Below are 25,218 nucleotides of genomic sequence, written 5' to 3'. Positions count from 1 at the left end.
AAGCCTTTCTTTTTTCAAAATGCTACGACCTGGAGAGAGGTACTATGATGGATGATTATAGGGTTTAATTATCACCACTTTCATATTTTCTTTTTTACTGATGATGTTTGTATTGTATGTGAGAGATGTCATATTTCTAGTAATTGTAAAAATAATGTATATGTGTGTCGGGTGCTAGTGAATCCCCAATGGAAGAACTGGCGCTTTTGAGAAACAAAAAACCAGATTATTGTTATTATTCTATTATTATTATTATTATTAGATACTCCATTTAACAAACTAATTCAGCCAAACCCCATTTCATTATCTCAAATTTTCCGCAAAATCGAGTTCTTTAACCAAGGCTCAATATAATGGAATTTTTTCCGGAACTTCGAGCTATTTTCAACTAAATCCTTGAAGACAACCCAAAATTAGCAAACTAAGCTAACTCTCAATGCTATACACAGCAGTCTGAACCCATAATTAATACCCCCTGAAATGCATCACTGTGTATGGAATTTCCTTAACAGAATTATGTTCGATTTAATGGAAATTTTCCATTAAATAGGGCAAAAATACCAGAAAAAAATAAAAACAAGATAACAGACAGCCAAATTCAAGATCCGTTACTGAAGGTCTCCCATAATTTTTATCAAGATGTCTGGTGATCCTGTGGTCTGGGAAAGGGTTGTTAACTGTGGTGACTGGTTCAAATCTCCAAGAGGTGGCTGGAGGTTTCTGAAGAATGTAGCCTAATTTCACCATGGGTCACCTACCCTTAAATGTTCCAGACTATAAGCAGCATGGCCCATGCATAACAGACTATGCCCCACAATGCATAATATAGAACTTCTCTCCTGTTTTATTTCAACTATGGTACTGGATGGAACATTTAGAGCATAAAAAATGAGTTTTACTGTAAGCTATATCAGTGGTACTGACCTGTAGGGACTGAGGTGAGGCTGACCCAGCAATAAGTTGACTCATCATCATGAGAGGAAGCTGTGGCCCAGCCAGAGTGGAGTATCCCCCTTGTGGCAGGAACAGGAGGTTACTACTGCTGCCACCCTCCCCACCCTCCTCCTCCCCCTCCTTGCTCCCTTCTGACCCCTCTCCTCCTCCCCGCATCAGCAGCACTTGGCGTCTTCTGGCCAGTCTCACATAAAGTTCTTCTTTGCGTTTCTGCAACCGTAGTAGCGTGTTCCACTCTTCCTCCTTCTGCTTGATTAGGAACTCCACTGCCTGTTGATAATGGAAGTTGTAAATAATACTATAGAGGATATACACGACAGTGCACAGTATCTCAGGGGGAGAAGTATAAAATTGATACCATCACTCATAAGCATGCATTTGTGTACACACACAAATAGTAAGAATGCTAGATCTTGAAAATAACATAGCAGAGGTGACAGGGGTGGAAATACAAGATCAGGGTAGAAAACTGCACATAGATGCAATGTACATGCCTCGTCAAACAAGGGCGTGAAGATAGGAATATCAACATGTAATAAAAGAGTTCCTAAATGTGTTAGCAAAGTTAATTAGAAGTAACAATAGATTGATATTCATTAAAGATTTTAACTGCAAGGACATAAATTGGGAAGGAATGGATGCAGGGACAAATGAAAAGTCTTGGGGATACAAAGTAATGGACCTGATGGTGAAAAATATGTTAACTCAATGTCAAGAAAAATACAAGAATTACAGGAGACAATAAAACCTCAATATCAAACCTGAAATTTACAAAAGATCCCAATGATGTGCTTAATTTAAGATACCAATGCCCCCTGGGGAAAAGTGACCATTCAGCCAATGAAATGCAGGCGTTGATGAGAGAGATGGGAGAGAGACAAGAAACCTATAAACAGGACAGACGAAACTATGGAAAAGCAAACTTTGACCCTTGGAAATGAAGACTGGACCGGAATGACAATGACAGAAAATATTCATGAGAAAGATGGAATTATGACAAACATACAGTGATCCCTTGGTTATAGCAGTTTTTGCTATCAAAGTGAGGTGAAAATCTACACTTCTGACATTGTAACACACTTATTGGGCTCAAAAACATTGTTACTGCGCACCTGACCTGGTTTCTGACAACAATGATGATGCAGTGTCTGTGGTTTCTGATGGCTTTCAGTGATTCATAGAAGAGGCCCTACTCCAGGAGTTAATCCCTGGTAATGGAGACCACTAACTCTCCATCCCTAGCCTTGGAACCCCTCACCTTAAGCCCATTTCAGGTCTCTCTGTGTTTCTTCCTTACTATGCCCTTTTCATTACTTTCTATTAACCTAACCATGCCTGTGTGTGTTTCTGATACTTACCATAAGAGTAGGTATGTATTTAGTGAGTCTAAATTGTCATACAAGGGGAAAATTAGGCTAATACTTGGGATGCCTTTAACCAATCTGGATAAATCCCGTACATTCTGTGCTTTTGGTATTGCACAATTCCATTATCATGTGCCAAGTTTGGTACCAATTATGTGCAAAAACCAGGGGATAACTATATATGAAGAGAGACTCAGTATGTATGTCCTAAAATTTGCTACCAAATGAAAAAGAAAATGGAATGGTTTAATTACAGATGTTGGAAGGCACAGGAAAAAAGAAATAGCTACAGCATAGAATAGGTGACAAAGAAGACACAATGAAAGGGCAAGGAATAAATACAGAAATAACTATTTAATGGTACAAAGGGAAGAAATGAAATTCAATATGAGAGTGATACAGTGACCAAAAGTACCAAGGAACCAAAATTATTCTAACATTTCTAAATGGCAAAATGAAAGTACGGGACAGCATAGTGTGAGTGAGAGATGGGGAAGTGATATATGATAAGGATGAGGATGAGTGAGGTAATGAGCAACAGGCTAAATTTAGCATTTGTAAATGAAGGAGAATTTATGGAATAAGTGAGGGCTCAGCAGTAAGCTGAGCTATTTGTTGACAGAAATGAAATTTTACAACTGATGAGGGAATTACCAATATATGTGATAATGGCCACAGGAATAGATAAGACTGCTGGATGAATATTAAATGAATGAACAGATCAACTGGTGCAGCCAATTCATGATATTATTAATGGAGAGCTACCAATACATCAGAAAAGGCAAATTTGGTGCCAATTTATAAAGGTGACAGAGAAAACCCACTTAATTGATGACCAGAGTTGTTTGCAAACTGTGCAAAAATAATTATCAGAATAAGGTGGATTAAGTTCCATGAAGAAAATACGGTAATAGCAGCAAAACAGTTTCGATTCAGGGAAGGCTCATCATGTGTCACATGCCTGCTAATTTTTACAGCAGAATGGTGGATATCATAAAGGAAAATGATGGTTGAATACACTGCATCTACCTGGATTTGAAGAAGGCATTTTACAGGGTGCCACAAAAAACTGCTATGGATATTAAAAACTACTGGAGGAAAGAATGCAAAATCACTAAGATGGATGGAAAATTATTTAGTAGAATGACAAATGAGAACAGTTAAAAGAGACAAATATTCTCAATGAAAGAGTATGACTAGTCAAGTGCCACAAAGCTCAGTTTTGGCTCCTGTTATGGTTTTGTAAATTATATGCCAGATGGCTTAAGCAGTTATATGAACAAGTTTGCAGATTATGCAAAAATTATGAAGTGAATCCAGAATGGTGACAGTTGTGAGGAGGGACAAAATGATTTGGATAAGCTGTACGGTTGGAGCCAAACTTGGAAACTGGAGCTTAATTAAAAAAGAAAAAAAAAAAAAGTGCCATGTCCTAGAATGTGACAGAAGACCTATTTCCAAGTACAAAATGGGAAGAGGGAGGATCAGCAAAGCATGGGAAGAGAAAGATCACGAAGTGACCATAAAGGATAATCCATCACCAGAGAAGAAAATACTTAAGATCACTGGACGGGCATATGCTCGTATGGCCAATATGAGAGTGGCTTTCAGCTATCTGGATGAGGAAATGTTGATAGATAATTGTGTCCATGACAAGACCGAAATTAAAATATGCAGCAGTGATATGGCCACTGAATTTGAAGAAGAATGCAGGAAAACTGGAAATGGTAGAGAAGATGACAACTACGTTGCAACTAAATTTGAGAAAATTGTGTAATGAGGAGAGACAGAAGAATCTGAAGTTACCAACGGACAATGAGAGAAGAGTGAAAGGAGATTTGTTTATTATGTTTAAATGAATTAGAAAACTGGAAAAAGGAGATAATAAATATATGTCTGTGGAAGATGATGGAATGACAAGAGGACATGACATAATCTGAATGCTTAAATGACGTGAACAAATTGTCTTCTACAGACATTTGGAACAGTCTGGAAGAGGAGTTGGTGTAAGCAAAGAACATCTGTGTTTAAAATGAGATAATTTAAGATATAGAGACATAAGCCTAGCTTGAATCCTGTATACTACAAAAAGGTAAAACACACACACAATGATAATGATACTTCTCAGCTCAGAGGAGACCTCTAGTAATGTGGGGGGTTAACTACTGAACTTCATTCCATCCATCCATCCATCATCTAATCCTGTGTTGCCTTATGCAAAGTGTAGGAGCCCGGGGCTAGGCAAGTTGGTCCTGACATTTAAGATGAGAGTGACCAGCCTCACTCATCCCTGAGTTGCATTACGTGAGTAATAAACCCCAACCACTCCTTGAATATAATCCTTCACCAGCTCAATTCGACTGGGGCGTCTTAATTACCCACTAAACCACCAGGTGCCATAATTTAGTTATAGGGTTACCACCCAGTGTGGTAAATGATTTCCTGGCACACAGGAAACCATTTGGTTTGTCACTCAGTGTACAGTCACCTGTAGACAGAAGGAAGAGGAAAGAATAACAGAAAGACAGAATAGGAAGGAGGGAAAGAAGTAAGGAAGAGAGGAAAGGGCAGCCACCTGAGAGCAGCACTACTTCGAGTGGGTGGATGACAAGCGCCCCCACCTATCCGATAATGCATTTTCCATATAATTTTGCTAGCTTCTGATCATTTTATTCAGCTAAGAGATGTTTCTGTGGTTGACTGAGGCACACATCATCCATTTACTAGATGCAATGATACCTTGAGATGGCTCTACAGTAGGTGATCAATCAAACAGTTTCCTATTGCTATAATCCAGGAAACCATTAGTCAACTGGGTGTTAGCCATATCCTGTAGCCAACAAAGTGACACCAGGGGCAGTATTTTCCTGTAGTTTGGAGGCTTACTGATGTACCGTCCTTACCAATTTAATTCTGATTCATTACTATAACTATTCTTGTGTTATTCAAGCAATCTATGTCAATATTAAAAAGATGTAAATAGCAAAACTGGGGATATTAATGAGTACTTTGGAAAATAAACCATTAAGGAAGAGGTCCAAGGGTGCCTCTTTACCCAATGAGGATACTGTAGTCTCTGGTGGCCATGTGGGTTAAGGCATCCCAGACGGATGTCTCCCATGAGGGCACAAGCACAAGGGATGGTTATGATTTATTGCCTGCAAAATGCCACTGACTCTTGCATTCAATGTCTGGACTGATTTGACCAGCCCCAGGTCCTTATGCTCCTAATAGGGCAGTAAAGCATGGGATGATAGATGGTCGGATATACAAGACTTTTCAGTCAAGAGGGTAAATACAACCTTCATAAATCCATTCACAAGATACTGTATCTCCCTTAGGTTAAACAAAAATGTCAATTGGTGGCCAGATAAAAGTGAAGACTACACCATCTGCTTCAGAGGATTAACAAAGACTATAGCTAATTCCTACACTTTGAAAAGCCTCTTCTAAACTGAATGAAAACCATCAAAGAACAGGAATAAAATAAAAAATTCAGTTCTGGACTTGTCGTTGCTGTTTAGCCCTGGAATGTCTGCCTGAGCAGATCCACTGACCACAATGGGGCTATCCTATGGGCAGCTACTGGTACAGTGCCGTGCATATACTGTGCAGGGAGCCAGCACCCCTTTGTTGCAGACAGCACTTTGTCAGAGATGGGTCAGGGTTCTTCCTAAGGCAAGGTTTAAGGAAATATGTGGGGATTTGGCTCCTGGATGGACACTGCAGCTGCTCCACCCACGGTGACTGGCATCACCATGTGTAGGTTCTTTGTCAGTGCCTCATCACTGAAGTGATGTAGTTAAGTGTCTGTGACTTCAGTAGCCTACCTTCAGGCTCCTGTACAATACCTTTAATCAAATTATATATTTTATTTTCATCTTGTAACTTTCTACTGTCAATTATATTCGGCTTAGGAATGCCCCCTGGTTCTGAAGGATTTAGTGGAGGTTCTTATCTAATCCTTCCAATTTGAAAAGTCTATCCTACACTGAGTAAAACTGTCAGGAGGAAAGAAAGAAAGAAGAAAAAAAAAAACTAGCTAACTGTTGTTGTGGCCCCAGAACCTCCTGACTAAACCTGGTGGAATGCAGGAAACCAGCCACTTACACTCCCAGCTACCTTTTTGTTGAGGTCATGATGAAAGATTGTCTTTCTTTTTTTTTCTTTTTTTTTTTTTTTATGTGTTTGACTCTGGGCAAAGGCTTCAAGGCCTATTTCTCAGGGGCAGTGACCTATCCCAAGGCCCAGTTGTCCTCCTACACCTCCACATGTTACCACTTGGGTGCTAACACCCACCATCCATACTGAATACATGCCAGGGCTGTCTCGTACAGGACTGGTGTACTGGTATTAGCGTGGGTATTTTTACGACATGTCAGTGGGTCATCTGGTAGATCAGGAAAGTCTGCTTTTAGGAAATTCAAATCCTTAAACTGTTCCCTGCCCCAGCCGGGATTCGATCCTGGGTCCATTAGGACCGCAGGCTGCCTCTCTACCGATTCAGCCACCGCCTCCCCCAAAGTCAGGTGCGGTATATGAAGTGAGTGTGCTGTGGTGTGAGGAGTTACCTGTTCAGGACTAGGATGACCTAGGCCAGTAATCTTGCTGGGTTAACAAAGCTCCTTAACACCTTTTCCTATGTGATTTATTTGGCTTATAACAACTTAATGTTCTATTCTGTGTTATATAAATCTTTATGACATTTCCATGTTCTGCTCGAAAATTGTACCTGTACGAAGACATATTAACCAGCCATATCCAAATATAAATCACTAAGAAAGAGGTGCTGGGCAGTCTCCTTACCTGGTGTGAATACAGGCCCTAGATTTTTTTTTTTTTTAATAACCTACTACCCACCTCTAAATCTCTCTTTACTTGAACGAGTGACCCCTCTACTTGTGAAACAGTTGACAGGGAATCCAAACACACCAGCTCCTCCAGTGGCCTCGACCGCTTGCTGGCCTGACCCCCTGCCCCATCCAGCCCTCCAATACTCCCCTCGTCTTCCTCTGCCGGCCGTTTAGGGGTCGGGGAGCGGCTGGACGGAGCAGTGGGTGGAGCTGTAGGCGGCTTCTGAGGTACAGGCTGACTGTCTGGTGGAGTTTCTGTGGGTCCAGATCATACAAGTGAATTGCACATGATAGATTCTACAGCTATAATCTCTGTACAGGCACATTTTACAGTCTTTAATACATTTTAAGATTCTGAAAGCCTATACAAGCTTCTGATGTAGCTAATACAGACTACTGTACATGATATTCTACTGACTCTGCAGATAAATTCTACGTTCAATACAGGTGTATTTTAAACATGGTATGACATTCCACAAATTTTTTTCTGATGCTTAGCTATTATAATAACAAGTGCCTAAAAATTACACATCCTAGATTCATTTCAGAAGCACTGCTAACCCACGGAACTGACTCCCAGTATGAAACCTCACACAACAGGCACTTCTTAACAGCTATACACATCTACCAGTACACTACAAGCACAATGTACTGTATACATGAACATTTCTCTTTAGGATACTGAATATACAGTACTATACATCCTAGAATTTACACATCCGGAAGAATGTACCTCACTTTACAGTATATATCCTGAGCAAAACAACAGGCTAATGATGTATAAGGTTACTAAACAGATCTTCACGGTAGTAAGTGGAGGCTTTGAACTAATTCAGTATTTGCGACTTGACATTCCTTTCATGGGCAACATCCTGCCAGTACCAGTACTTTCGGAACTAATACAGTGCAATAAGCTATCCATCTATCTATCAATCTATATTTATGAAATGTACTGAAAGGGGTTATTGGACTGTATCTAACCCTTTCATTAAGAGGTCTTGCTAGGGGAAAATATAATATGTTGCCAGTATCTCTCTATTTATTCATCTTTTGCTCCAATTCACATACACCCCCACAGGGGATGTAGCCTAACATGACATTTTCCAAGGCTGTTTTGTCCAAACATACCTCATCTGCCTTCATGATGATGATTTCTTTTCACTCCCAATTTTCTCGCCAATAAATTATTCAATTCTTTTCTTTCAAGCAACAAAAGGTTTTCCTCTTCAAACATCACTGATAACATGGAGTTCTCATTATTAAGTTTTCAAACTGCTTCTTGCCATAGCTGGGATCACCTCCACAATTAAGACCACTCCTCTAGCCACCTATTTCATGTACTGTAGCTGACAGTATCAACAACCAGTACAAAAAGCCATCATTATATACCTATACTGTCCTTTTATATGTTCTTTTTCCTGTAATTCTTCAGTAAATTAAAGAAATATTAACACTAAGAGTTTCATTAATACCTACATAACTGAACTAACAGTTCCCCTAATGAAATGTACTGCATCAAACAAATGGAAAAGCTGTGATATTTGGGGGCACATTCCAACACATAATGATCACATGCATCGTACTGTAATATATTTCTTGTCAGCTCCCGTATTCAGAAAGCCAAGCAACCATCCCAGTGAAAACTGCACCCCCATGGGAATATATCTGGGTGCCATGTTTTTTATGACTTTTGGAAGACAATAAAAACAGAACAGTGTACAAGACATCATGAAAAGGTACGTATTATACAAAATTTAAGAAGTGGTACTCTTCTATGCCACCAAAAATATGGCTCTGTATGCTTAGCCTCAGGCAATAAATCATTCAGCAACTGGACACATACCCACAGGAAACAAGTACCGTACAGTACTGTAACTGGTAAGCTGATGCCTAATCCAGACCTACAGACTAGTAAGTTTTACAACATTGCAGTATTTGACATACACAGCATATAAAAAAAATAAGCTACCAGTGTCAATATCAACACAGTATGATATCACACAGCCATAACTTCTTCAAATGAACAACAGTAATTACACCCCATTCTATCAACAAGGTACAGTACTGTAGTTGGCTTACTACAGCTACACTTTGATCATAGTTACAGTGGCTGCATCACCTTCAGATTCTGTTACTAAACTGTATGTGGTTGTACTGAATACATTACACAACTGCAGAAAAATAAAAAACACTACTGGTTGCTTATGTTCCTAATTAGAATACCGGTAAAAAGAAAATACAGCAACGATGATAAATGAAAACAACTGTCAAATTACCATAGATAAAAGTCTGTTAATCTCTTGGTTGTTGAGGTTGAAAGGTGGAGAAATGCTTGATGCACACTTTCAAGCCATAGCTAATTCTGCCCCTGTCTGAAGGAAAGTCACAGCAAGGGTTTCACAATGAATGACAAGTTATCCTGCATTAATCTGGTAGCTCAAAGCTTTGCTACAGTACAAGAGGAACAGTTTGTAATGACACTATTAATCAAACATCAAGAAAAGCTTCCTACTACTGACAACAGGTCTTCATTTGGTGCTAAACTTTGGCTATGACTCCCATCAAGGGATGGGGGTAAAGAGTGAGCAGAAAATATGGCTCATGACTCTACTTGTTTGATTAAGTCAGCTACAATACTAGTTACTGTACAATGAACATGATTATGAGGACTGTTAGGTCTAGTTTTCGTTGCTTAACCCTGATCCATCTGGCTAAGCAGATCTGCCAACTTCTGGTATGCAACTTCAGTGAGGCCATCGTACAGATACACTACAGTTCAGTACGGTACACACCAGTACATCATACAGAGATCCATTGCTCCTTTATGGCAGTGAGTGCCTCGCCAGGGGCAAACCAGGGTATTCCCATGGCAAAGTGCAGCAATATATGGGGAGTTCTGGCTGCTGGATGAATGTCTCAGCTGCCCCACCCATGGTGCACAACACCACTACATGAAGGCTCCTCATCAGATCACTACATCTGGCTGGTTGTACGGTAGTACCTACTAGGCACAAAGCTACTGTGTAGGACTTCCCAGTACCAAAATAAAACTCTGCACAAAAATGTAACAGACTTAGGATACCAATACATTTATGGTATGGTAGCTACCAAACTCTGGTATGACACCATCTGCCTAGCATAACTTTATTTTCTTTAACCTTGTAATAAATCTCCACCACTGTATTTTATTCTTGCTAAGTTCATAAGAAGCACCCTCTCACCATTTACTGGTAGCTTGGAGAAAAAAATAAATAAATAAATAATAATAATAATAATCTTATGATAGTGATGGAAATCATTGAAATTCTATTAGTTACCATTAGATGCTTGGGTGTACCTTCTCACTACGTACAGATTAAGGAAAAATTAAATATCAGATACATCCTCATGATCATCTGGACCTCCTTTCCTACCTTAGGGCAGGATGGGGAGTAACAATGTCCAGACAGCCCAAATTTGCTCAGTCCAATGGGCCACGATTCCATTCACTCACCATTCAAGCCCCTGGAATCCTGGCTCTATCTGATATGCCAGAAACATTCACGGTTCACCACGTTCTGTAGCTTCATATAAACGTTTCCGATAGAGTCGATCAGGCCGCTGTCACATTAAAAAGGGGTGCCACATCCCTGATCATGCACTTCTCCTCACAATAATCATCCAGCTAGCTCAATCTCTTGTCAGTCCCCTAGCCTTACTGACTTCCAAACATCTCTTTCTCACACACTCATCCACCATATCTCTCCACCTTCTCCTTGGCCGAACTTGCCTCCTCCCTCCTTCAAATTCGCTCAGATATGCCTTTTTCACCACTTTATTGCTATCCATTCCCTCCACATGACCATATCATCTCAGTACACTCTCTTCATTTCTGGTGTCCACAGACTTCCTTACTCCACATCACTCACAAATCACATTATTTCGTATCCTATCCATTCTCTGTACTTCACATACCGGTACATTCCTCAGCGGTCCCATCTCCACTGCTCTCACTCCTGACTTTTCATTTTTATGCCACACTATAGTCTCACATCCATATGTTAAAGTTGGCACTAACACTCCTTCATGTAAGCCTCGTGCAGCTGCAACACTCAAGCCTCTGTTTCTTATCGAGGCCTTCATAGCACAAGCTACTTTCCTTCCTTGTGTCACTCTACTTTCCACTACTTTTGCACATTTTCCTCTCTTTTCTATCACTACCCAGGTATTTGAACTCCCTCACCAATTCCATTCTCTCTCCATTCACTGTAACATCACACTGGGAGTCACCTTCTCTCTCGATTACCATCACTTTACTCTATTCTACGTTTACCCTCAAGGCACGACGCTCACAGACATCGGCATAACTCTGTACTAGTCTAACAAGTTCTTGATTGGTACCGTATTTACAAGCAGCATTGCATTATCAGCATACAGCAAATCAGAGATATTCCATCCATCACCATTCATTGTCAATGCCATCCCTCTCTCCATTACTCATGTTTTTACTTCTCTCATCATCCCATCCCTATGTGTCAAGTGGGGTTGGTGAAGGATTAGTGCCCCTCCCTGTAAAACAATTAACTCTCAGCCGTTGGCCACCCCGTTTGGGATACATGGCGTCTGGCAATGAATGAAAAAATGAATCATCCCATCCACGTATACAGTATATTGAACAACCACGGGGACATCACACAACTTTGTCGCACGCCCACACTGATCGTGAACAATTCACTTAGATTCCCATTTGCCTTTACACATGCCTCACTGCCATCATAAAAACTCTTGACAGCACCTAGCAGCTTATCAGGCTGTGTCCCCCAAATTCCCCTACCTAAAAATCAATCATGGCAAACATTTCAGAAAGCCTTGGCAGTATATTAGCACACAAAAATTCCCTGGTTCTGTGGCTGTATGAAAGCAGACAGCAAAATATACTGGTATCAGATTTGTGTCAGTTACATGAGGATTAAATGGCTCTGTTTGTGGGCATAAATACTGGTGTTGTATCTATGACTCATGCACATACTCCCTGAACCTGTACTGTCCATCTGAACCATCTGGTGAAAGCGGGAAAAACCTGGCCCCAAATGAGTGGTGCAGCCAGAGGTGGCAATGGTCACCCCACATTTCTAGGGAATACCCTCAACATCCCCCCCAAGACAGTTCTCCTTGAACTATCCCATAATTAAGCTTGGCCATACAATTTTACAAATCCTAGTAAAGTATCTGTAAATGCATTAAATTTATGAAAAATCGCATAGCTTGCCAGCAGCAACTTCTGACCTTGGGTAAAACTGTCTTTAGACCAAAATTTCATCCATAAAGCTACTAACAAAATCACTTACCGCCTTTAGAGTTTTCGTCCATGGATTCTTCTCCTCCTTTTTCATTCCCTTCACTTATCACTAATTTGTCCTCATCGTCCTCACTCGAGTCTTTTTCATCCTCACTGCCTTCAATATCAACCATGGCCTCCTCACTTTCCTCAACCTCCATTTTCGCTTCACTCTCCTCCTCACCCTCGTCCGTCTTGCTCTCTTTTTCAGCATTTTCCGTTTCCTTATTAGTATCTTTATTTTCCGGCACTTCACCGTTCGTCATAGCACCATCCTCTTGGTTTGATTTCATGGCTTCACTTTCCTCGGAATTATTAGGTTTAGTATGGTTATCGTTAATATCCTGCTCCTCGCCGCATCCCGTTTTCTTCGGTTTCCCATTCTCCTCCAAGCACATATCCGGATCCCTGGCTGCGTCCATGGCTCCGGCCACACAGTCATCCGGGATCATACTGTGATCGCCTGCGGAGAGAAAAAGTCATACATAATAATCCACAACGGCCATCAGACAGTACATTTTTTTCACAATGAGCTAAGATTCAACATTTATAAAACAGAATCAGTATAAACATTACAATGCACGGTACTGGAACTAGTCTCTTGCAAGCGACTGCTCTAAAATTACAATCACACTGTATTAACATCAAATTGCAGAGTATTGCACATATTATGATTCGGGGGGTGATACTACGAGGTATTGCATAAACTGTACACAGGTCACTAAGAAAAAACAAATGGAGAAATATATATACAAGTGCTAGCGTCCCCAGGCTGTCAGCACAGAACACGGCAGCTTGCGTACACACCAGCACCCAACCACAGCACCTTCCACTATTTAATTCCTTCCCCACATGTCAGCACTCGCTCACCACCAAAATAATCTACACAACGGCCGTGTTACCAAGACAAAATGGGTGCAACAGAGGACTTGAGGCAGAGAGAGGTGGAACTAGAGATCCGCTCAACTCGAATCCCCAGCGGAAACTCAGTCCCGGATAATAGTTCAAGGTCAGCAGAGCCTTGGGGTTTTGACTCAGGGAGGAAGGCAGGGCGCGCATTCACAGGCGGCCATTACTAAGCACGCCACGTATTCATAAACTTTCTTAACTCCTTCAGTCTAAAGTGTTGGGTTGGTTTACTTCAAACATTCATAAACTTGCCTGGCCTGAACCATTTCAGTCTGACGCCGTATTAAGATTAATTTAGCTATTTCCAAACGATTTCATTCAAATTAGGAAGAATCTATTGTACTGAGAGTGTCCATGGAGAGATACGTTATACTGAAAGAGTTGTAGACTGCTTATGCTCTTCGTTCAAATTGGTTCCAAGCACTTCACGACTACACGACAGCGAATATTACAGTGAAATAGGGGGAAAAAAAAAATCACTATTATAAAGACTTGCTCATCGTGAAATTAGCTATGATCTTTTATGAATATGTCTTATGTTCAATGGAGCCTTCTGAGAATGGCGTGGGCCTCCCCCGGTATTTCCGGGAAAGATGAGGGTTTTGGGAATGATGCAGGAATACCAGGAAAGCCATTTATTGCTAGACATTTTGCTGGTGTCTGCAGGATAATGTTAGAAATTATTATTTTTTTCTTGCAGGCGTATTTCTGGAGGTGGTATGCATTAAAATACACATATGGAAGCGTATGACGGCGATGTATGCGACATAACTCATCTTGAAATAATCAGTACTGACACTGGTTATATGATTCATTCTGGAAATTTATACTAACATATTTTACAAAGTATAGAAGAAATTTATCAGTTCTGTTCTGCCGTACCTCCACTCAGAGCCTGACAGTTCTCACGTTATGATCAAGAAGACTCCTGTACTTTCTAGGTCTGTAATCAACTTTAATCCAATTAAGCCACTCCGAGTTTGCACACAGCCTGGCCTGCTGGTGAAGACTCGCAAAATTCAGCATGCTTCTGTATATCTGTATTAATATTATCATCCAGTATTTCGCAGTGAACTGATTGGCGCCAACTTGTATTTTTATCTGCCTTTATAGAATTCCATACATGTTAGTTACTTCAAGCATCAGTTGAGGCAACAAAATGGTAAGGAAGGAGTGCCTGTGTGTTTGTAATTCACACTGTTGTTCTTCCAGGAATTAAACATAACAAAATGCTAGGGATGGGACTGCCTGCATGTTTGTCTTTCACGTTGTCCTTCCACGAATTAAAAGACACGTTACTCCATCCGCATTACCCCGACCAACCAGCCTCCCGCGTGACGTCACTTCCGGGATACATGCAGACGATACCAGTGGACCATTACCAGGAGGACCCGTGCATGCCATACCGCTCTTTCACAACATAATATTCTTTTCATAACCAAGCTTTGTTTCGCAGGAAGAACAGACATGATGAGATTCTGTACTTTAACTGCCTTGTCCTTCGTGCTAGAGTATTGTCTTAAATAGGACTTGTTATTTGAAGGAGTGACGAGAAAAGGAGAGTTCCAGAATTTTCCCATGGCTTTTGATGACCGTGGTAATTTTAAACACGCAAAAGACAGTTCTAGTTATCCTGTTAGTACGATGGCCCTGTTGTCTTAATTTTTGGCTCTTTAAGACGACACCCACATCTTGCCTCACCCTCACCCCATCCCACACCCTGCCTCACCCTCACCCCACTCATACCTTGCCTTACCCTCATCCCACCCACACAGCCTCACCCTCACCCACCCCACACCTGCCTCACCCTCACCCACCCCACACCTGCCTCACCCTCATCCCACCCACACCCTGCCTCAACCTCACCCCACCCACACCCTGCCTCACCCTCACCCCACCCACACCCTCCCTCACCCTCACCCCACCCACACCCAGCCTCACCCTCACCCCACCCACACCCTGCCTTAGCCTCACCCCACCCACACCCAGCCTCACCCTCACTCCACCCACACCCTGCCTTAGCCTCACCCCACCCACACTCTGCTCACCCTCACCCTACCAACACCCTGCCTCACCCACACCCTCCCTCACTCTCACCCCACCCACACCCTGCCTCCTCCACGCCCCACACACACTCTGCCTCACTCACCCTACCAACACCCTGCCTCACCCCCACCCACACCCTGCCTCACCCTCACCCTCCCTCACCATCACCCCACACACCCTGCTCACCCTCACCTCACCCACACCCTGCCTCCTCCACACCCCACACACACCCTGCCTCACTCACCCTACCAACACCCTGCCTCACCCCCACCCACACCCTGCCTCACTTTCAACCCACCCACACCCTGCCTCACCCTCACCCTCCCTCACCATCACCCCACACACCCTGCCTCACCCTCACCTCACCCACACCCTGCCTCCTCCACACCCCACACACACCCTGCCTCACTCTCACCCTACCAACACCCTGCCTCACCCCCACCCACACCCTGCCTCACCCTCACCCCACTCGCACCCTGCCTCACCATCACCCACACCCTGCCTCACCCTCACCCCTCCCTGCCTCACCCTCACCCCTCCCTGCCTCACCCTCACCCCTCCCTGCCTCACCCTCACCCAACTTGCACCTTATCTCACCCTATGAACTGATCAGATAAGGATGAACTGCTGGAGCTCTCACGTTTGCCAATATTTTTCCAGGTGAATTAATTTTTCTTTTCCAGTATTATCTGAGGATCGAATGAAACTCGTGAAGCCTAACCAACATCATTCTCGGGTTGGAGCTGGGGACGCCTGCACGTGGTGGCACAGATACACCCAGGCGGCTCACGTGCCTGGTTGTACAGCCGTCCCTCACCTACTTCCCTATTCCCCCCCAGAGAGGGCGGTGGACTGAGGAGGGGTAATGTAAGCCTGTAGTCCACTGGGTTCACACATCAAATAAACCTGGGACTGCAACACCTACTACTACTACTTTTTTATGCGAAGAAGGAACCAAAGGCCACTACTCCTTCGCCTCCTACTACTACTCTTACTCTTACTCCTCCTCCTCCTCCTCCTACTATTACTACTCCTACAACTACTACTACTATTCTCGCTATCTCCAGACGATTTTATTCAGCTTAGAACTGGATGTGTCAGAGGATTTATTAATTCCTTCACCGCTACAGGCCTCCCCTGCAGCTGAATGACATCGTCTGAATGTAGCATGAATAAAACATACAGGGTGAGGGGTGGGTAAGGGTGAGGCAGGGTTAGGGTGAGGTAAGGGTGAGGCAGTGTGTGGTGAGTTAAGGATAAGGCAGTGTGGGGTGAGGTAAGGGTGAGGCAGGGTTAGGGTGAGGTAAGGCTGAGGCAGGGTTAGGGTGAGGTAAGGGTGAGGCAGGGTTAGGGTGAGGTAAGGCTGAGGCAGGGTTAGGGTGAGGTAAGGCTGAGGCAGGGTTAGGGTGAGCTAAGGGTGTGGCAGGGTTAGGGTGAGGTAAAGGTGAGGCAGGGTTAGGGTGAGGTATGGGTGAGGCAGGGTGGGGTGAGAGGGGGCAAGGCTAGGGTGCGTTTGGTGGTGTAGTAGGGTGGGCTGAGGGTTAGGCAGGGTGGGGGGAGGGGGAAAGGGGGGGACAAGGTTATGAGGGTACGGCAGGGTGGGGTGAGGGTGAGAAGGGAGGGGTACGGCAAGGTGAGGGGGGAGGCAGGGTGAGCGGTGGATAGCACAAGACATATACAGCAATCCAGCCTTATACCAAAAGTCTTCAGTGGAACCCAAACATACCCATATTAAAGGTTGCCAGAATTAAAGCTTTTAGACTCACACTCTCTCTCTCTCTCTCTCTCTCTCTCTCTCTCTCTCTCTCTACCATCACACGAAAATTGGGTTTACGAGAGATCGATCTTAGCGAAAAGGCTACAAAAATAATAATAATAAAAAATAAAAAACACGCCATTAACCCCTCCAGTACGAAGCCATCTAAAAATGCAACTGGACAGACGGTTTTATTCAGCTGAGACTCGAAATGAAGGGGTTAACTAGAGAAAAGTGATGATCTTTAGAACGTGGTGTATATGAGGGAGGGTGGCGTGTGGTGGGAGGAGGGGTCGTTACTGAGTAGGGATAAGGCGTAGGTGTGTATGTGACGTATTCTAAGTGGCACTGAAGGATCCGTATCATTAACTCGACTGACGATTGCCATAACTTACAAAAAGACCTCGATACATTGTCCAAATGGTCTAAAACTTGGCAAATGGAATTTAACGTTGAAAAATGTAAAGTACTTAACGTAGGCAAGACCATTGGAGATACTAAATACAGCTCAGATAACAAAGAAATTAGCAAATTGGAATGCGAGAGAGATCTAGGAGTTATGATTAGTAACGACCTTAAACCAAGGCAACAGTGTATTAATGCGAGAAATAAAGCAAATAGGGTCCTAGGATTTATTTCGAGAAGCGTGAGCAATAGATCATCTAAAGTAATACTGAAACTTTATCTAGCATTAGTAAGGCCACATTTAGACTACGCAGTACAATTTTGGTGTCCTTACTATAGATGGATATTAATTCGTTAGAAAATGTACAGAGAAGAATGACAAAAATGATACATGACGTCCGGAACCTGTCATATGAAGACAGACTGAAAAGACTAAGTCTGCATTCGCTAGAGAGGCGTAGAGTAAGGGGAGACTTAATTGAGGTGTTTAAGTGGATGAAGGGTATAAATAAGGGAGATATTAGCAAGGTACTTAAAGTGAGCATACAGGATAGAACTAGAAATGATGGTTTCAAACTAGAAAAATTCCGTTTCAGTAAGGAAATAGGTAGAAATTGGTTTGGTAATAGAGTAGTAGACGAATGGAATAAGCTACCTAGTAAAGTAGTTGCTGCCTCTTCCATTGAGAGTTTCAAGCATTTATAGATAGGCATATGACTAATAAGGGATGGATATAGAAAAAAAGAAAATCTTATAACCAATACTAATTCATAATTTTTCCTTTTCAGGTTACACTATGATAGTCTCTATTCTCCTTTCACACTTTCCTGTAAAATGTCCACGCCAGTTTTTCTATACTGCGTGGTGTTCTTTCTGACTTTTTCCTGCCGGCTTCGGCTGGAGGGTTTGGAGGGCGGGGGAGAGCCTTCTTCTTTGCTATCCTTATCTCATTCTAGTAGTTCAGTTACTCTTCTAGGAGCTGCCTAGCATGGGCCAACCGGCCTACTGCAGTTATCCTCTCTTCTTATGTTCTTATGTTCTATCCTTAACGATTTATCTTACGTATTACACACTATTTTCCTCTTGTGTTTACAGATATTAATACACATTTTGTCGATTTAAATAACATACAAGGAAATACTGAAGTCTAACATGTAAAATAAATCTCTTTCGAAATGGTGTTACTACTTGATGAGGGCGTGTGGTGTGTGGTGGCAGGAAGGGTTGTTACTGAGTAGGGGGAGGAATGCCAGATCACAACTTGTCGAGGTCACCCCTCTCACGATGCAGCGTCAGGCAATCATTGCATAAAACTGCTACTTGATTTGGACAATTATTCTTATAGTCACGATTCTAGAAGCAAACAATTTCCTTTTTCATTTAAACTTTATCCTAAGAAAAACAAAAAATTAATGGCTGAAAAATGACGCGTTCACATCAGTCAGCCCTCTCAAGGTGCGTTTTCTTTAGTGTTTATCCCAGTTTAAACCAGACGATTATTGCTGTTTTTTTATTTTCTGGAGCGACGCCTTCATGTGGTGGCACCCATGTTGAGCGGCCCCACTGCCTGGGTAGATAAATATCCCTGAACTACTTCTCTATCCCCCGTAAGTAGGATGGTGGACAACAAGGGGGAAAACACACCTGAAGACTGGATCCACATTCAAATAGGCCTGTACCAACAACAACTACATCTACTATTACTACTACTACTACTACTACTACTACTAGTGATATATACTGCTTGATATGGTGTTTATAAATCGTATGATAGGGTGGTGTGTATGCAAAGAATGTGTGTATGATGCTTGTGATATAGTGAATAGTCAAGAGCTGAGTTGGGGAGATGAAATTATGCTACAAGGCTAATGAAGTGAGCAAGAGGTATGTGACAGGCTTTCCACGTCTCACTGGTGTTTGTGGAGAAAGTCACTGCGAATTATATGCTTCAGCGATGTACTTATAATGTAAGTGAGGGCCGGGGTACTTATATTTTAAGTGGGGGGGGGTACATGTGGTGGGTGCCGGGTGGTGGTGATCTTCTGTTTAATGCTGATAGCCGTTCTGATAAACTCACTGGTCAGCACCGCCCTATCAACACTCCCTCCACATCACCCCACACCCTCACACAACCCCACACCCTCACACCACCCCACCCACACCCTAACTCCTTCATCCCACCCCAACCACACCCTAACTCCTTCACACCACCCCACCCACACCCTAACTCCACACAACCCCCCACCCACACCTTCACTCCTTCACACAACCCCCCACCCACACCCTCACTCCCTTCACACCACCCCACACCTCACTCCTTCATACAACCCCACACCCACACTCCCTCCACACCACACCACACCCTCATTCCCTCACACCACCCGACCCACACCCCAACTCCTTCACACAACCCCACACCCACACCCTCACTCCCTTCACACAACCCCACATCCTCACTCCCTCACACCACCCCACCCACACCCCAACTCCTTCACACAACCTCCCACCCACACCCTAACTCCTTCACCCCACCCCAACCACACCCTAACTCCTTCACACCACCCCACTCACACCCTAACTCCACACAACCCCCCACCCACACCCTCACTCCCTTCACACAACCCCACACCCTCACTCTTTCACACAACCCCGCACCCACACCCTAACTCCCTTCACACAACCCCCCACCCACACCCTCACTCCCTTACCACCACCCCACACCCTCACTCCTTCACACAACCCCACCCACACCCTAACTCCTTCACACAACCCCACCCACACCCTAACTCCTTCACACAACCCCAACCACACCCTAACTCCTTCACCCCACCCCACCCACACCCTCACTCCCTTCACACAACCCCGCACCCACACCCTCAATCCCTCACACACACCACATTATTTTTTTTTTTCCATTTTCCCGGCTTTTTATCAATAATATTTCAAATCTTTAGTCACAAATCAATCAATGTCCACTTTTTGATGCAGTGGCCTTAAATTTATAAAAACCCACGATCATTCTGACTAAGATTTTGAGATGAAAAAACGAAACGACTACTACTACTACTACTACACTATATTTATTTCTCCTACTGCTACTGCTACTACTATTACTACTACTACTACAAATAAAGGCTGCCTTCATTTTATTCAACGTCAAACTATTTCATTTAACTCAGGAAAGACTTCTCCGTACTATGAGGGTTGCAGGATGGACAAAATCGCAAAGGAACAGAGATCAGGTAACGGGGAGGGGCCGGAGGGGGCGAGGAGGGGAGGGAATGGAGGAAGGGAGGGGACGGAGGGGGGGAGGAGGGGAGGGAATGGAGGAAGGGAGGGGACGGAGGGGTCAAGGGAGGGTCAGGCCGCTGGATAGTGCCGGCAGGGAGGGATGGAGGGGGAGGAGGGGAGTGTGACAAGGTTGGGGGAGGAAGGGGAGAATGAAAGGGGAGAGGAGTGAGTGAGTTAAAGGGACAACGAGAGAGAGAGAGAGAGAGAGAGAGAGAGAGAGAGAGAGAGATAGTACCTCAAGCTTCAACCAAACTCAACCCAGCCGACTAAATTTAAATACCTCTTCTACAGCTTATCACAGAAAACAGGGGATAAGTGACGGGGAATGGATTGGGTGGGAGGATGGAAGGGTAGCCTTAAACAAACCAAAAACCCATATACCTCTTCTAGTACCTCAAACCTCACCAAAATCCAACCCAACAGACTGAAAACTAAACATATAACCTCCCTTGCCGCGCCCTAAGTTGCAGGAAGGCGGGACATGATGGAGTTAACGACGGAAGAGGAACAACGTATCGAAAAATCCTTACTGCCTCTTCCGGTACCTCAAATTTCACCCCAACCCACACGAAGTGACTCAAAACTAAACATAACCCCTCGTGGATCGTTTCGTGGAAGTGTATATAGTAAGGCGGGAACAATGCGGGGGTGAGGTGGACTATGGGGGCGGGGCGTAGGAAGATACAGAACTAATCGAAAATCCGTACACAGCTCCCTCTGGCACCCCAAACCTCATTCAAACCGAACCCAAATGACTTTAAAAAAAAAAAAAAAACTCCCAGTATTCGGTAGATGTGTAGTAGCTATGGAGGGAACTATATGGAGAGGAGGTACAATACATCGAAAAAAAAAAAAAAAAACATACATTACCTCCTCCTGGACCTCAAGCCCGACCCAAAAGACTCAAAATGAAACAAAAAACCTCCCCCAGAGTTTCATAAAAGTGTAGTAAGGCGGGAACAATGCGGAGGGTAGGTATTGAGGGGGTTGGACGGGGTACTAGTTTGGTCGGCGGAGTGTTATTTTGGGGCGTGAACTCAGGCAGGCTAGGCGGGCCCCCGAGTGGAGTCAAGGCAGGGCAGGTGGGTGGTGGTGAGAGGGCGGGGCCGCCTTGTCTAGTGGCTGGGAGAGAGGAAGAACGCCGAAAGGTGGGAGGGAAAAAAGCGAAGGAAGGGAGGAAAGGAAGTAAGGGAAGAGGGTAAGAATGAGGAAGGAGAATGAATGGGAGGGAAGGTAGGTCTGTACATGGCGGAGTAATCTATTATTGTGTACGGGGATGGAGGAGAGGAGGCGGAGAGAGGAAAATGAGAGACGGGAAGGAGGAAATGAAGTAAAGGGGGAGGGAAAAAGAAGAGGGGCTAAGAAAAGAGCGAAAAGGAAGGGGAAACTGCGTGGTCATGCCTGGGGAGGAAGGAAAAGGCAGAAAAGGAGAACACGAAGGAAAAGGAGAAGTAAAGATGGATGGAAGGAAAGGGAGGGGAAGGAAAAGAAGTAAATGAAGAGGGAGAAAGAGGGAGAGATGGAAGGAGGAGGGGGGAAAGGTGAAGGTAGGGAGGGAAAAGGGGATGGGAGGGAGAGGGAGGAGGAAGGAACAAGGGATACTCTGGAAAGAGTGACGTAACGGAGGAAATGAAGGGATGGGGAGAAGAGGCAAAAGGAATGGATCGGCAAGGAAGGAAAAAGTGAGGGATGAGAAAGAAGGAAGAGGGGAAAGAAGACATGGAAAGGATGAAATGGGGACCAGGAAGTAATGGGGGAAAGGAGGAGGATACGAAGGAAACGATGAGGAGGGGAAGAAGAGAAGACGACGAATGAGAGAGAGAGAGAGAGAGAGAGAGAGAGAGAGAGAGAGAGAGAGAGAGTCACGAAGAGGAGGGGAGGGGAGAAAAAATACGATGAATGGAATGATTGGCGAGGAGGAAAGGTATTATCAGAGAGAGAGAGAGAGAGAGAGAGAGAGAGAGAGAGAGAGAGAGAGAGAGAGAGAGAGAGAGAGAGAGAGAGAGAGAGGCACAAAGGAGGACAATGAAGTGAAAGTAGGAGGGAAAGGAGTGAAGGAAGAAGAGCAGAAGGAAAAAAAAAAAAACAGGAAGGAAGGACTGAAGGAAAGTGAAAAAGAAAAGAGGAAGAATGAAGAATAATGGAGAATGAATAAAAAATGAAGAATGAATGAAGGAGATGGAATGAAGGAAATAGGAAATGAATGAATGAAGAATGAAAGAAGGCCAATGAAAGAAGGAGTGGAATATTGAGTGTCTGGTTGGAAAAGTTTTGGTGTCCACATTCCTTGGGTTGAGTTAGCATACCACCCACAGGTCTCCAATTGTCCCCCCTGTATTTCGTTTTCTGTCAGTTTTTTTTTTTTTTTTAACTCTCTCTCTCTCTCTCTCTCTCTCTCTCTCTCTCTCTCTCAAACTACAACTGCCGCTATTTCTACTTCTACATCTGATATATATACTACGGCTATGAAGTCTTATCAACCTTTTCATCCTGAGGTCGTCTTTCAAGGAGATCTGTGGGTTTGAGAAGAGAAATATACCGGTACTTCTTAAAATCCTTGTCATTCTTAATCCTTCAAATCCCGTGACGGTTTTTATTCTATTATTTCTACAAGCAAGGGCGAAATTGATAGGCCGCCGAAATCTCTTATGATACCAAAACAAAGCAGGGAGGATTCTCACAGAAATCATATGCAAGCAGAAAAGTATGCACCATCGGTCTGAAGGGGTTAGTTATTGATGCAGATACTGAAAACATTAATAACCAAACTTCTTTTTTTTATCTGATCGTGAAAACTAACTATTTACATATATTTGATGAAGATGCCAGTAATTGTTCCGTCAGTCCTCACACTCTGTTAAGTCAACGGTTTTGTCCTGCATGTCATTGCTGGTGCTCACCCTCACCCTTACACGTGTCACTCCCGCCCGCCTCCCCCACACCGTACCTGATTTAGCCAGCGAGCCGGCCAGTATTCTCAGCAGGAGTTGACCCGCCGCATCACCTGACTCCACCCCTGCCTCTGACCTGGCGGGGCTGCTGGTGGTCAGGTCAACACTCTCCGACCTGTCTTCGCCATCACGCCATGTCTCTTCCCTCACGGACCTGTCTCCAGCAGGCCATGTCTCTGTCTTCTCGCCATTTTCTCTGTGCTGGGTCCTGGTTAGCAGTTCCTTTCGCATCAGCTCCTGCAGGGTCCAGTCCAGGGTGTGGGTTTCGTCCACTGCTGTTTCGTCATCGTCTTTCCCTTCCTTATCCAGCCTGAGCAGTGACCTGAGAGTCGGGGGGTCGTCACTTTCCTCCCCTGCGTCACCATTTTCGCTCTTGGTGACCTGGAAGATGGTCTTGTACAACGCACTCTTACTCTCAGACCCTTCCTTGCCGTCCCTTTCACCAGACAACTCGATGATCCTCTTGTAGCTCCTGGCTGGATCGTTTTCCTCCTTCGCGTTGCCATTTTCGCTCTTGGTGACGTCGAAAATAGTCTTGTACAAAGCACTCTTGCTCTCAGTGCCCTCCTCCCCCTCCTTCTCACGACTTGAAAGTTCGAAAATCCTCTTGTAGCTCCTGGCATTCCAGGCATAGTACTCCATTAGCCTCCGTACCACTTCATGGGTAGCCGCCAGGGGTGCGAGTTGGGCAATGTGCATGGAGCAAATCCGGGACCATCTCGTCACCTCCCGGACGTTGGCAACCCCGAACACGTCCTGGAGCGTGGCGAATAGGCTGGGGTATTTCCACGGCAGGCGATGGAAGGATGCACCGATTTTGGCCTTCTTCACCGTGCACGTTTTGATCAAGCACGACGAACCCATTGCGAGGGATGACTCGGCAAATTCACTGGCAATTAACCCTCTTCACCGCTGCCGGTGTACTAGGCTAACAAGACGGCTCTGGCTTTCCTCACCGTGCAGGTTTTGATCAAGTAAGACGAATCCATTGTCAGGGGCACTATGGAACTTCACTGCTGTTTGTGCACATCGGTATTCTATTCAGGCAAATACACAGACGATATTGGTCTTCCTTAACGTAAAATTTTTGATCAGGAAGGCAAACTCATCGTAGGAGGGACTGAAATGACTTCTACCTGTATTCTGATGTCACACTGTCACAACACGAAGGATGAGATTCAATGCCTACCAACTACACGAGATTCAATGCCTACCAACTACACGAGAATCACTTAGGCAGACAATTAATTTACACTGTTCCAATCTTCCTCTAGAAAGGGTGAGTATGGCTGTTGCTGTGTTCTTTCCTCTGAGCTGCTTTGTGCGCGACTTAACAGCCCACGACCCGCAGTATCCTGTTTAAACCCAAGTC

The 25,218-nt window shown here is 44.0% G+C and overlaps 1 protein-coding gene across 1 annotated transcript in view; it reads right to left on the bottom strand.

Annotated features, from left to right (window-relative positions):
• Positions 1-24,710, bottom strand: part of LOC145408369 (uncharacterized) — a 45,814-nt gene extending 21,104 nt beyond the window's left edge. Inside the window, exons 1-5 of the mRNA XM_080279095.1 lie at positions 24,395-24,710; positions 23,843-24,136; positions 12,499-12,951; positions 7,179-7,426; positions 925-1,224 (exon numbers count right to left, since the gene is read on the bottom strand). Coding sequence (XP_080135221.1) covers positions 925-1,224; positions 7,179-7,426; positions 12,499-12,951; positions 23,843-24,136; positions 24,395-24,710 — 1,611 coding nt within the window. The remainder of the gene's footprint in view (positions 1-924; positions 1,225-7,178; positions 7,427-12,498; positions 12,952-23,842; positions 24,137-24,394) is intronic.
• Positions 24,711-25,218: the final 508 nt, after the last annotated feature.

The sequence above is a fragment of the Coenobita brevimanus genome, chromosome 77, assembly GCF_032717465.1.
Source record: "Coenobita brevimanus isolate Jiangsu-jjx chromosome 77, ASM3271746v2, whole genome shotgun sequence".
In the NCBI taxonomy this organism is placed as follows: Eukaryota; Metazoa; Arthropoda; class Malacostraca; order Decapoda; family Coenobitidae; genus Coenobita; species Coenobita brevimanus.
Note: the sequence above shows the minus strand (reverse complement) of the source record. Positions and strands in the feature narration are given on the sequence as shown.